Genomic DNA, 15,000 nt, shown 5'->3' on the forward strand with positions numbered 1-15,000 from the left:
CTGGTTAGGATCCTCATAGGTGTGTGGATGGATATATATCTTACTGCCAGGAAGTTTGACTGGAGACAGAAAAGAGAGACAGCGACACAGACAAAAACAAAGAGGGAGATCGATCTCAATAACTTTCCTGTAGAAAGCGGTACAACACACAAAGAAAGCAGTACAACACACACATGCGTTCAACTCCAACGTAATTAAAGGTACGGAAATGGCTGCCGAATGCTTGAGAGTTCAATATCACACTACATTGCCTCTCAGGATTGTTTTTGTTTACTACTCACAACAACACTTGTATAGTTGCTTCTCAGAAACAAATTGTACAAGTTATTGAGTTGTTGGAGTTGAAGTAAACTTGAGCATCTTATGACGGTGACAGTGATTCTCTGAGAATGTAAACTGCTTCTGTGTGGTCTAGCAAATGTTTTGAATGTTAGAGCTGAGGCAGAGTATGTTGACCCTGATTTCCCCACGTACAGAGAATATGGTATCTTCCTGTTTGATGGATTGCAAATCGTCTGAATCACTTTCTGTTTATGTAAATGTAACAATAACATGTGACACATCGAAAGCGTGTACTCTGTTTGTGTGTGTGTGTGTGTGTGTGTGTGTGTGTGTGTGTGTGTGTGTGTGTGTGTGTGTGTGTGTGTGTGTGTGTGTGTGTGTATATGTGATGCTTGGCAAAGTAAACATGTGGGGCATTCAGCAAACACAAACAGCTTCCTCATAAAAATATCATAAACAACCCATTATGGAAGGTTTCACACGACTCTGAAGAAATGCTTCTTTGGCTGCCTCTGAAAGAGATATCCTTCCTCTGCTGTATATTTGAGAGTGTGTTGTGTGTGTGTGTGTGTGTGTGTGTGTGCGTACTGTGTACCTCTTCCATGTTGAAACTGCAGCTTCTCTTCGTCAGGGTCCTGCTTGGCTTTGATGTACCCACAGTGTCTGAGGAACAAAACACACCAACCGGTTATTGACATCATGGTTTGTGTGTGTGTGTGTGCTTGTGCGGGTGTGAGAGTTGTGTGTCTAGTGTGTGTACTTTGTGTTGTGTGTGTGTGTGTTGTGTGTCTTGTGTTGTGTGTGTGTGTTGTGTGTTTTGTGTGTCTTGTGTTTGTTGTGTGTGAGAGTTGTGTGTCTTGTGTTGTGTGTGAGAGTTGAGTGTCTTGTGTTGTGTGTTTTGTGTGTGTTGTGTGTGAGAGTTGTGTGTTGTGTGAGTGCGTGTGTGTGTGTGTGTTGTGTATTTTGTGTGTTGTGTGAGTGCGTGTGTGTGTGTGTGTTGTGTATTTTGTGTGTTGTGTGAGTGCGTGTTGTGTGTTGTGTGAGTGCATGTGTGTTGTGTGTGTTGTGTGTGTGTTGTGTGAGTGCGTGTTGTGTGTGTTGTGTGAGTGTGTTGTGTATTTGTTGTGTGTTGTGTGAGTGCGTGTTGTGTGTGTTGTGTGAGTGCGTGTTGTGTGTTGTGTGAGTGCGTATGCACACCAACTTTTCATTTCAGTGTAAGAAACATGGTACACATTGAACAGCTGAGGGCATTTGAAAGTCTAGGAATATTCTCCTGTTTTTCTCCCCCTTCTCCTCCCCTCTATCCCCCTCTCTCTCTGGTCTCTATGCAGGAGCCTGGGGCTGTGAGAGTAGTAGTCCTTCTCTCTCTCCCCCCCTTCTCTCTTCCTCTGATTCTCTCTCTGAGCCTTTTCCTGGTGTGTGAAATAGCCTAAGTTTGTTCTTAAGTGTCTGTGTTGGCACCCTCCAGGCTGTAGTCATCCCCTTTAATTAGAGGTCCATGCACACACACACACACACACACACACACACACACACACACACACACACACACACACACACACACACACACACACACACACAGACAGACACACACACACACACACACACACACACACACACACACACACACACACACACACACACACACACTGCAGAGCCGATCAATCCAGCAATCAATAACAACCATTAATCGATTGATCAGCCCAGCTGTGAGGACGTGTTAGACTTGCTCTGTTTAAAAAGAGCCGCTCTTTGTGAGAGGTTGGGTCGGGGTTGGGGGCAGAGGGGTTAATATTAGCTTTTCTCCGCTCTGCAAAACTTCAGTAGGAAAACAGCTAATTTAATAATCCAATTCACACAAAACACCATTACATTTAATGCTCACTTAAATACAGCATGAAGGTTTTAGACCAATACATAAAAGCGTAACATCAATTTTCACATCGTCAGGTACTAAAACAACACATAAATGGTTCCTTTCTTGGCTCCTCTTCTCCCTTCTTCTTTGCTCTCCTCTATGATCTTTTCCTTTCATTTCCTCTGCTCTTTTCCTTCAAACCATCGTTTCCTCTTCTCTCTTCACTTGCTTTCTCTTCATTCCCCCTCTCCTCTCCTCCCCCTCTCTCCAATCATCTATTCTCATTATCAAGACTTATGAAGGGACGTTTTTCTCAAAAAGAAAGGCCCTCCATCTTTTACATCCTAAGCAGGGCCCAGTACATCGGATTATAATTGGAGGGAGGGATAGGACAAGCACCTGCTATAGATGGAGGGAGAGATAGGACAAGCACCTGCTATAGATGGAGGGAGAGATAGGACAAGCACCTGCTATAGATGGGGAGAGGGATAGGACAAGCACCTGCTATAGATTGAGGGAGGGATAGGACAAGCACCTGCTATAGATGGGGAGAGGGATAGGACAAGCACCTGCTATAGATGGGGAGAGGGATAGGACAAGCACCTGCTATAGATGGGGAGGGATAGGACAAGCACCTGCTATAGATGGGGAGAGGGATAGGACAAGCACCTGCTATAGATGGGGAGAGGGATAGGACAAGCACCTGCTATAGATGGGGAGAGGGATAGGACAAGCACCTGCTATAGATGGGGAGAGGGATAGGACAAGCACCTGCTATAGATGGGGAGAGGGATAGGACAAGCACCTGCTATAGATGGGGAGAGGGATAGGACAAGCACCTGCTATAGATGGGGAGAGGGATAGGACAAGCACCTGCTATAGATGGGGAGAGGGATAGGACAAGCACCTGCTATAGATGGGGAGAGGGATAGGACAAGCACCTGCATGCTATAGATGGGGAGAGGGATAGGACAAGCACCTGCTATAGATGGGGAGAGGGATAGGACAAGCACCTGCTATAGATGGGGAGAGGGATAGGACAAGCACCTGCTATAGATGGGGAGAGGGATAGGACAAGCACCTGCTATAGATGGGGAGAGGGATAGGACAAGCACCTGCTATAGATTGAGGGAGGGATAGGACAAGCACCTGCTATAGATGGGGAGAGGGATAGGACAAGCACCTGCTATAGATTGAGGGAGGGATAGGACAAGCACCTGCTATAGATGGGGAGAGGGATAGGACAAGCGCATGCTATAGATTGAGGGAGGGATAGGACAAGCACCTGCTATAGATGGGGAGAGGGATAGGACAAGCACCTGCTATAGCTATAGATTGAGGGAGAGATAGGACAAGCACCTGCTATAGATTGAGGGAGGGATAGGACAAGCACCTGCTATAGATGGGGAGACAAGGGATAGGACAAGCACCTGCTATAGATTGAGGGAGGGATAGGACAAGCACCTGCTATAGATGGGGAGAGGGATAGGACAAGCACATGCATGCTATAGATTGAGGGAGAGGATAGGACAAGCACCTGCTATAGATGGGGAGAGGGATAGGACAAGCGCATGCTATAGATTGAGGGAGGGATAGGACAAGCACCTGCTATAGATTGGGGAGAGGGATAGGACAAGCACCTGCTATAGATGGGGAGAGGGATAGGACAAGCACCTGCTATAGATTGAGGAGAGATAGATTGGGGAGGGATAGACAAGCACCTGCTATAGATGGGGAGAGGGATAGGACAAGCACCTGCTATAGATGGGGAGAGGGATAGGACAAGCACATGCTATAGATTGAGGGAGGGATAGGACAAGCACCTGCTATAGATGGGGAGAGGGATAGGACAAGCACATGCTATAGATGGGGAGAGGGATAGGACAAGCACCTGCTATAGATGGGGAGAGGGATAGGACAAGCGCATGCTATAGATTGAGGGAGGGATAGGACAAGCACCTGCTATAGATGGGGAGAGTGATAGAACAAGCACCTGCTATAGATGGGGAGAGGTATAGGACAAGCGCATGCTATAGATTGAGGGAGGGATAGGACAAGCACCTGCTATAGATGGGGAGAGGGATAGGACAAGCACCTGCTATAGATGGGGAGAGGGATAGGACAAGCACCTGCTATAGATTGAGGGAGGGATAGGACAAGCACCTGCTATAGATGGGGAGAGGGATAGGACAAGCACATGCTATAGATGGAGGGAGAGATAGGACAAGCACCTGCTATAGATGGGGAGAGGGATAGGACAAGCACCTGCTATAGATGGGGAGAGGGATAGGACAAGCGCATGCTATAGATTGAGGGAGGGATAGGACAAGCACCTGCTATAGATGGGGAGAGGGATAGGACAAGCACCTGCTATAGATGGGGAGAGGGATAGGACAAGCACCTGCTATAGATTGAGGGAGGGATAGGACAAGCACCTGCTATAGATGGGGAGAGGGATAGGACAAGCACATGCTATAGATGGAGGGAGAGATAGGACAAGCACCTGCTATAGATGGGGAGAGGGATAGGACAAGCACCTGCTATAGATGGGGAGAGGGATAGGACAAGCGCATGCTAAAGATGGGGAGAGGTATAGGACAAGCACCTGCTACAGATGGGGAGAGGGATAGGACAAGCACCTGCTATAGATGGGGAGAGGGGGAGGGATAGGACAAGCACCTGCTATAGATTGAGGGAGGGATAGGACAAGCACCTGCTATAGATGGGGAGAGGGATAGGACAAGCACCTGCTATATATGGGGAGACGGATAGAACAAGCACCTGCTATAGATGGAGGAAGGGAGGGATAGGACAAGCACCTGATATAGATGGAGGGGATAGGGCACCTAGATGGATAAGCACCTGCTATAGATGGAGGAAGGGAGGGATAGGACAAGCACCTGATATAGATGGGGACAGGGATAGGACAAGCATGTGCTTTAGATGGGGAGAAGGATAGGACAAGCACCTGCTATAGATGGGGAGAGGGATAGGACAAGCACCTGCTATAGATGGGGAGAGGGATAGGACAAGCACCTGCTATAGATGGGGAGAGGGATAGGACAAGCACCTGCTATAGATGGGGAGAGGGATAGGACAAGCACCTGCTATAGATGGGGAGAGGGATACAAGCACCTGCTATAGGACAAGCACCTGCTATAGATGGGGAGAGGGATAGGACAAGCACCTGCTATAGATGGGGATGGGGAGAGGGATAGGACAAGATGCTATAGGCTATAGATGGGGAGAGGGATAGGACAAGCAACCAGCTATAGATGGGGAGAGAGGGATAGGACAAGCACCTGCTATAGATGGGGAGAGGGATAGGACAAGCACCTGCTATAGATGGGGAGAGGATAGGACAAGCACCTGCTATAGATTGAGGGAGGGATAGGACAAGCACCTGCTATAGATGGGGAGAGGGATAGGACAAGCACCTGCTATAGATTGAGGGAGGGATAGGACAAGCACCTGCTATAGATGGGGAGAGGGATAGGACAAGCACCTGCTATAGATGGGGAGAGGGATAGGACAAGCACCTGCTATAGATGGGGAGAGGGATAGGACAAGCACATGCTATAGATTGAGGGAGGGATAGGACAAGCACCTGCTATAGATGGGGAGAGGGATAGAACAAGCACCTGCTATAGATGGGGAGAGGTATAGGACAAGCACCTGCTACAGATGGGGAGAGGGATAGGACAAGCACCTGCTATAGATGGGGAGAGGGATAGGACAAGCGCATGCTATAGATTGAGGGAGGGATAGGACAAGCACCTGCTATAGATGGGGAGAGGGATAGGACAAGCACCTGCTATAGATGGGGAGAGGGATAGGACAAGCACCTGCTATAGATTGAGGGAGGGATAGGACAAGCACCTGCTATAGATGGGGAGAGGGATAGGACAAGCACATGCTATAGATGGAGGGAGAGATAGGACAAGCACCTGCTATAGATGGGGAGAGGGATAGGACAAGCGCATGCTATAGATTGAGGGAGGGATAGGACAAGCACCTGCTATAGATGGGGAGAGGGATAGGACAAGCGCATGCTATAGATTGAGGGAGAGATAGGACAAGCACCTGCTATAGATGGGGAGAGGGATAGGACAAGCGCATGCTATAGATTGAGGGAGGGATAGGACAAGCACCTGCTATAGATTGAGGGAGAGATAGGACAAGCACCTGCTATAGATGGGGAGAGGGATAGGACAAGCGCATGCTATAGATTGAGGGAGGGATAGGACAAGCACCTGCTATAGATGGGGAGAGGGATAGGACAAGCGCATGCTATAGATTGAGGGAGGGATAGGACAAGCACCTGCTATAGATGGGGAGAGGGATAGGACAAGCACCTGCTATAGATGGGGAGAGGGATAGGACAAGCACCTGCTATAGATTGAGGGAGGGATAGGACAAGCACCTGCTATAGATGGGGAGAGGGATAGGACAAGCACCTGCTATAGATGGGGAGAGGGATAGGACAAGCACCTGCTATAGATGGGGAGAGGTATAGGACAAGCACCTGCTACAGATGGGGAGAGGGATAGGACAAGCACCTGCTATAGATGGGGAGAGGGATAGGACAAGCGCATGCTATAGATTGAGGGAGGGATAGGACAAGCACCTGCTATAGATGGGGAGAGGGATAGGACAAGCACCTGCTATAGATGGGGAGAGGGATAGGACAAGCACATGCTATAGATTGAGGGAGGGATAGGACAAGCACCTGCTATAGATGGGGAGAGGGATAGGACAAGCACATGCTATAGATGGAGGGAGAGATAGGACAAGCACCTGCTATAGATGGGGAGAGGGATAGGACAAGCACCTGCTATAGATGGGGAGAGGGATAGGACAAGCGCATGCTAAAGATGGGGAGAGGTATAGGACAAGCACCTGCTACAGATGGGGAGAGGGATAGAACAAGCACCTGCTATAGATGGGGAGAGGGATAGGACAAGCGCATGCTATAGATTGAGGGAGGGATAGGACAAGCACCTGCTATAGATGGGGAGAGGGATAGGACAAGCACCTGCTATATATGGGGAGACGGATAGAACAAGCACCTGCTATAGATGGAGGAAGGGAGGGATAGGACAAGCACCTGCTACAGATGGAGGGAGAGATAGGACAAGCACCTGCTATAGATGGGGAGATGGATAGGACAAGCACCTGCTATAGATGGGGAGAGGGATAGGACAAGCACGTGCTATAGATGGGGAGAGGGATAGAACAAGCACCTGGTATAGATGGGGAAAGGGATAGGACAAGCACCTGCTAGAGATGGGGAGAGGGATGGACAAGCACCTGCTATGCTAGATGGAGAGGGATAGGACAAGCACCTGCTATAGATGGGGAGAGGGATAGAACAAGCACCTGCTATAGATGGGGAGATGGATAGGACAAGCACCTGCTATAGATGGGGAGATAGGGATAGGACAAGCACCTGGTATAGATGGGGAAAGGGATAGGACAAGCACCTGCTATAGATGGGGAGAGGGATAGATGGAGGAGACAAGCACCTGCTATAGATGGGGAGAGGGATAGGACAAGCGCATGCTATAGATTGAGGGAGGGATAGGACAAGCACCTGCTATAGATGGGGAGAGGGATAGGACAAGCACCTGCTATAGATGGGGAGAGGGATAGGACAAGCACCTGCTATAGATTGAGGGGGAGAGGATAGGACAAGCACCTGCTATAGATGGGGAGAGGGATAGGACAAGCACCTGCTATAGATGGGGAGAGGGATAGGACAAGCACCTGCTATAGATGATGGACAAGCACCTGCTACAAGCACCTGGAGAGGGGATAGGACAAGCACCTGCTACAGATGGGGAGAGGGATAGGACAAGCACCTGCTATAGATGGGGAGAGGGATAGGACAAGCGCATGCTATAGATTGAGGGAGGGATAGGACAAGCACCTGCTATAGATGGGGAGAGGGATAGGACAAGCACCTGCTATAGATGGGGAGAGGGATAGGACAAGCACATGCTATAGATTGAGGGAGGGATAGGACAAGCACCTGCTATAGATGGGGAGAGGGATAGGACAAGCACATGCTATAGATGGAGGGAGAGATAGGACAAGCACCTGCTATAGATGGGGAGAGGGATAGGACAAGCACCTGCTATAGATGGGGAGAGGGATAGGACAAGCGCATGCTAAAGATGGGGAGAGGTATAGGACAAGCACCTGCTACAGATGGGGAGAGGGATAGAACAAGCACCTGCTATAGATGGGGAGAGGGATAGGACAAGCGCATGCTATAGATTGAGGGAGGGATAGGACAAGCACCTGCTATAGATGGGGAGAGGGATAGGACAAGCACCTGCTATATATGGGGAGACGGATAGAACAAGCACCTGATGGAGGAAGGGGAGGGATAGGACTATAGATGGAGGAAGGGAGGGATAGGACAAGCACCTGCTACAGATGGAGGGAGAGATAGGACAAGCACCTGCTATAGATGGGGAGATGGATAGGACAAGCACCTGCTACAGATGGGGAGAGGGATAGGACAAACACCTGCTATAGATGGGGAGAGGGATAGAACAAGCACCTGGTATAGATGGGGAAAGGGATAGGACAAGCACCTGCTACAGATGGGGAGAGGGATAGGACAAACACCTGCTATAGATGGGGAGAGGGATAGAACAAGCACCTGCTATAGATGGGGAGATGGATAGGACAAGCACCTGCTATAGATGGGGAGAGGGATAGAACAAGCACCTGTTATAGATGGGGAGAGGGATAGAACAAACACCTGCTATAGATGGGGAAAGGGATAGGACAAGCACCTGCTATAGATGGGGAAAGGGACAGGACAAGCACCTGGTATAGATGGGGAAAGGGATAGGACAAGCACCTGCTATGAATGGGGAGAGGGATAGGACAAACACCTGCTATAGATGGGGAGAGGGATAGAACAAGCACCTGTTATAGATGGGGAGAGGGATAGGACAAGCACCTGCTATAGATGGGGAGAGGGATAGAACAAGCACCTGCTATAGATGGGGAGATGGCACCTGCTATAGATTGAGGGAGGATAGGACAAGCACCTGCTATAGATGGGGGGAGGGATAGGACAAGCACCTGCTATAGATGGGGAGAGGGGATAGATGGGGAGAACAAGCACCTGTTATAGATGGGGAAAGGGATAGGACAAGCACCTGCTATAGATGGGGAAAGGGATAGGACAAGCACCTGGTATAGATGGGGAAAGGGATAGGACAAGCACCTGCTATGAATGGGGAGAGGGATAGGACAAACACCTGCTATAGATGGGGAGAGGGATAGGACAAGCACCTGGTATAGATGGGGAAAGGGATAGAACAAGCAGTTGGTATAGATGGGGAAAGGGAAAGGACAAGCACCTGCTATAGGTGGGGAGAGGGATAGGACAAGCACCTGCTATAGATGGGGAAAGGGATAGGACAAGCACCTGCTATAGATGGGGAGAGGGATAGAACAAGCACCTGTTATAGATGGGGAAAGGGATAGGACAAGCACCTGCTATAGATGGGGAAAGGGACAGGACAAGCACCTGGTATAGATGGGGAAAGGGATAGGACAAGCACCTGCTATGATGGGGAGAGGGATAGGACAAACACCTGCTATAGATGGGGAGAGGGATAGAACAAGCACCTGGTATAGATGGGGAAAGGGATAGAACAAGCAGTTGGTATAGATGGGGAAAGGGAAAGGACAAGCACCTGCTATAGGTGGGGAGAGGGATAGGACAAACACCTGCTATAGATGGGGAGAGGGATAGAACAAGCACCTGCTATAGATGGGGAGAGGAATAGGACAAGCACCTGCTATAGATGGGGAGAGGGATAGGACAAGCACCTGCTATAGATGGGGAGAGGGATAGGACAAGCACCTGATGGGGAGAGGGATAGGACTATAGATGGGGAGAGGGATAGGACAAGCACCTGCTATAGATGGGGAGAGGGATAGAACAAGCACCTGCTATAGATGGGGAGAGGGATAGGACAAGCACCTGCTATAGATGGGGAAAGGGATAGGACAAGCACCTGCTATAGATGGGGAGAGGGATAGAACAAGCACCTGCTATAGATGGGGAAAGGGATAGGACAAGCACCTGCTATAGATGGGGAAAGGGATAGGACAAGCACCTGTTATAGATGGGGAAAGGGATAGGACAAACACCTGGTATAGATGGGGAAAGGGATAGGACAAGCACCTGGGATGGGGACAAGCACCTGCTATAGATGGGGAAAGGGATAGGACAAGCACCTGCTATAGATGGGGAGAGGGATAGGACAAACACCTGCTATAGATGGGGAGAGGGATAGGACAAGCACCTGCTATAGATGGGGAGAGGGATAGGACAAGCACCTGCTATAGATGGGGAGAGGGATAGGACAAGCACCTGCTATAGATGGGGAGAGGGATAGATAGACAAAGACAAGATGGGGAGAGGGATAGGACAAGCACCTGCTATAGATGGGGAGAGGGATAGGACACCTGCTATAGATGGGGAGAGGGATAGGACAAACACCTGCTATAGATGGGGAGAGGGATAGGACAAGCACCTGCTATAGATGGGGAGAGGGATAGGACAAGCACCTGTTATAGATGGGGAGAGGGATAGGACAAGCACCTGCTATAGATGGGGAGAGGGATAGGACAAGCACCTGCTATAGATGGGGAGAGGGATAGGACAAGCACCTGTTATAGATGGGGAGAGGGATAGGACAAGCACCTGCTATGAATGGGGAGAGGGATAGGACAAACACCTGCTATAGATGGGGAGAGGGATAGGACAAGCACCTGCTATAGATGGGGAGAGGGATAGGACAAGCACCTGCTATAGATGGGGAGAGGGATAGGACAAGCACCTGCTATAGATGGGGAGAGGGATAGGACAAGCACCTGCTATAGATGGGGAGAGGGATAGGACAAGCACCTGGATGGGGAGGATAGGACAAGCACCTGCTATGAATGGGGAGAGGGATAGGACAAACACCTGGTATAGATAGATGGGGAAAGGGATAGGACAAGCACCTGCTGATGGATAGATTGATAGGGATGGAGGGATAGGACAAGCACCTGCTATAGATGGGGAGAGGGATAGGACAAGCACCTGCTATAGATGGGGAGAGGGACAGGACAAGCACCTGCTATAGATGGGGAGAGGGATAGGACAAGCACCTGCTATAGATGGGGAAAGGGATAGGACAAGCACCTGTTATAGATGGGGAGAGGGATAGGACAAGCACCTGCTATGAATGGGGAGAGGGATAGGACAAGCACCTGCTATAGATGGGGAGAGGGATAGAACAAGCACCTGGTATGAATGGGGAGAGGGATAGGACAAACACCTGCTATAGATGGGGAGAGGGATAGAACAAGCACATGCTATAGATGATGGAAGTGAGAGATAGGACAAGCACTTGATATAGATGGAGGGGGGATAGGACAAACACCTGCTATAGATGGGGAGAGGGATAGGACAAGCACCTGCTATAGATGGGGAGAGGGATAGGACAAGCACGTGCTTTAGATGGGGAGAGTGATAGGACAAGCATGTGCTTTAGATGGGGGAAGGATAGGACAAGCACCGTATATAGATTGAGGGAGGGATAGGACAAGCACCTGCTACAGATGGAGGGAGAGATAGGACAAGCACCTGCTATAGATGGGGAGATGGATAGGACAAGCACCTGCTATAGATGGGGAGAGGGATAGGACAAGCACCTGCTATAGATGGGGAGATGGATAGGACAAGCACCTGCTATAGATGGGGAGAGGGATAGGACAAGCACCTGCTATAGATGGGGAAAGGGATAGGACAAGCACCTGCTATAGATGGGGAGAGGGATAGGACAAACACCTGGTATAGATGGGGAAAGGGATAGAACAAGCACCTGGTATAGATGGGGAGAGGGATAGGACAAGCACCTGCTATAGATGGGGAAAGGGATAGGACAAGCACCTGCTATAGATGGGGAAAGGGATAGGACAAGCACCTGACAATGTCACATGTCAGTACATATACACAACAAGTAGGTCACATATCAGTACATACACACAACAAGTAGGTCACATGTCAGTACATATACACAACAAGTAGTTCACATGTCAGTACATACACACAACAAGTAGGTCACATGTCAGTACATATACACAACAAGTAGGTCACATGTCAACCATATACACAACAAGTATGTCACATGTCAATACATATACACAACAAGTAGGTCACATGTCAGTACATATACACAACCAGTAGGTCACATGTCAGTACATACACACAACCAGTAGGTCACATGTCAGTACATATACACAACAAGTATGTCACATGTCAATACATATACACAACAAGTAGGTCACATGTCAGTACATATACACAACCAGTAGGTCACATGTCAGTACATATACACAACAAGTAGGTCACATGTCAGTACATACACACAACCAGTAGGTCACATGTCAGTACATCTACACAACAAGTAGGTCACATGTCAGTACATATACACAACAAGTAGGTCACATGTCAGTACATATACACAACAAGTAGGTCACATGTCAGTACATATACACAACAAGTAGGTCACATGTCAGTACATATCCACAACAAGTAGGTCACATGTCAGTACATATACACAACAAGTATGTCACATGTCAGTACATATACACAACCAGTAGGTCACATGTCAGTACATACACACAACAAGTAGGTCACATGTCAGTACATACACACAACAAGTAGGTCACATGTCAGTACATACACACAACAAGTAGGTCACATGTCAGTTCATATACACAACAAGTAGGTCACATGTCAGTACATACACACAACAAGTAGGTCACATGTCAGTACATATACACAACCAGTAGATCACATGTCGGTACATACACACAACCAGTAGGTCACATGTCAGTACATATACGCAACCAGTAGGTCACATGTCAGTACATATACACAACCAGTAGGTCACATGGGGAGAGGTGTTATGTCGTGAGGTGTTGCTTTATTTGTATTTTTAAACCAGGTTTGCTGTTCACTTGCTCTATATAAGATGGAAGGGAGTTGCATGAACTCATGGCTCTGTATAATACTGTATGTACGCTTCCTTGAATTGATTCTGGACCTGGGAAAAGGAGTGAAAGGGAGAGTAAAATGAGTGAGAGGGAAAAAGAGGAGAGGAATTAGAGGTGATGAGGAGGAATGAGGTCTTGTTAGCCTTAGTTAATATGACAGTAGTTCAGTGCCTAATCCCTGTGTTTTTACACAGTTGAACAGGTGGAAATGGGCCCTTTAGGGGATACTGTCTATGTCTGGGACTGGGGTGAGAGAGGGAGAGGCAGGGAGAACAACACAATCCTAAGCAACCTGCATACACATTGTGTGAAGTACATAGACCAACATAGCTTCTTTAGTAGGTCAAAGTTGTGTGCTGAAAATCCTTGGTAGAACATGGGTGGAGTAGGCATGGTGGTGCTCATGTGAATTTCCTTCATTATGTTTTTTTTACACTGGAAAGGGGATTTTCTGTTAAAGGTGCATTATACAACATTCCCACAGGCAAAGCTAGACCAAAGGTCTTTCATTGGCAGTGCTATTGTAAACTTTAATTCACTCTCTGCCAAAAGGTCTGAGCCTTAATGGCACAGGTGGTGTGCTTGCATAACTGCAAGGGTTGCTGGTTAAAACCCTGGACTGTTGGCTGTTGTCCTCTAATAGCTCAAATACATTTTGGACTTACTATTATAGTATGCATAGAACTTACAATGGATAGCTCAATTGATTGCAACAGTCTTACGTTGTCAAATATAACTAAAATCCCATTGAAAGAAAACGGTTTTAAAACATTGACTTTTGAGCTATGCATCCTATACATTTATACAATCTGGGTTAAGGGGGGCATTAGCTCCCTCCCCCATCCCTAGAGCTGCGCCACCGGAATGGCCGTGCACGGCAGAGTTGGTGACAAATATCCAACACAAAGACTAGTCCAGCATCTAGGTCGTAGCTGTAGATACAATCAAGATGGTTAAATGGAAAAGTTGTTGGTTTGGCACTGTTGATCAGCAAACATTTTATTTAAAATGTCAAGAAGACTAAGTAATGTATTATGGATGTTAGAATTGTTTTTTCCTGATGCTAGCAAGCATGCATTTGCACCAGGCAGGCAGTGGACTACCAAGGAACTGTTTATATGTAATATTTGCTAGCAATTTGTTTTCTCAGCTGCAGTTTCAGTTGTGACCTGTCTGACCCTGAAATGTGGCTAGCTCTTACCGTAGCTTGGACTATGGAGTAACTAGCTAGTTTTGCAAAATCCCATTGCATACATTACAAGATAACAGCGTGACAATTTGCCCAAAGTTTGGTGTTAGTTTTGCACTAACCTAAAATAGCAAGCATAAAAGAAACCCTTGAGCAGAGTTCCCACATCCGATTTTCAGCTGAAGAGGAAGCTAGGTTGAAAACAGCTGTATCCCTGAAAACCAGAACTGCCGGTTGTTGGCAACTTGGCAAAGGGTAGTTTTGAATTTGATGCAGTTAGCTAGCTATGCTTTGTTGAAAAATGTAGGAATGGCATTCGGATGTGAGCTAACATTAGCTAGCTTCTGGGTCGAGGTCAGCTGCTGTTGTCTGGCTCTAGCTAGCTAGCTTGCTAATGGCTGAAGTAATTTGTGTAAAAACATTCTATAACCAAATATAGCTAGCTACCTTTCTTTTGCATTTTAGTTAGCTAGCTAACTGTCAGCTAACTGGTATTAGCTAGCTACAGAAGCTAGTTGCTGGACTTTGGACAAGCAAGCTAACGCTAGTTAACATTAGCTAGCTAGTTAACTAGCTCGTCAAAATACAGTAT

General features: G+C 47.9%; 1 protein-coding gene across 2 annotated transcripts in view; it reads right to left on the bottom strand.

Annotated features, from left to right (window-relative positions):
- Positions 1-15,000, bottom strand: part of LOC135510981 (ephrin type-A receptor 3-like) — a 209,480-nt gene that overhangs the window by 48,465 nt on the left and 146,015 nt on the right. For both annotated transcript variants that reach the window (XM_064932384.1, XM_064932376.1), the window contains exons 11-12: positions 878-945; positions 1-59 (exon numbers count right to left, since the gene is read on the bottom strand). The exon at positions 1-59 is cut by the window's left edge and continues 67 nt beyond it. In XM_064932384.1, coding sequence (XP_064788456.1) covers positions 1-59; positions 878-945 — 127 coding nt within the window. The remainder of the gene's footprint in view (positions 60-877; positions 946-15,000) is intronic.

Source organism: Oncorhynchus masou, chromosome 3, assembly GCF_036934945.1.
Source record: "Oncorhynchus masou masou isolate Uvic2021 chromosome 3, UVic_Omas_1.1, whole genome shotgun sequence".
Lineage (NCBI taxonomy): Eukaryota > Metazoa > Chordata > Actinopteri > Salmoniformes > Salmonidae > Oncorhynchus > Oncorhynchus masou.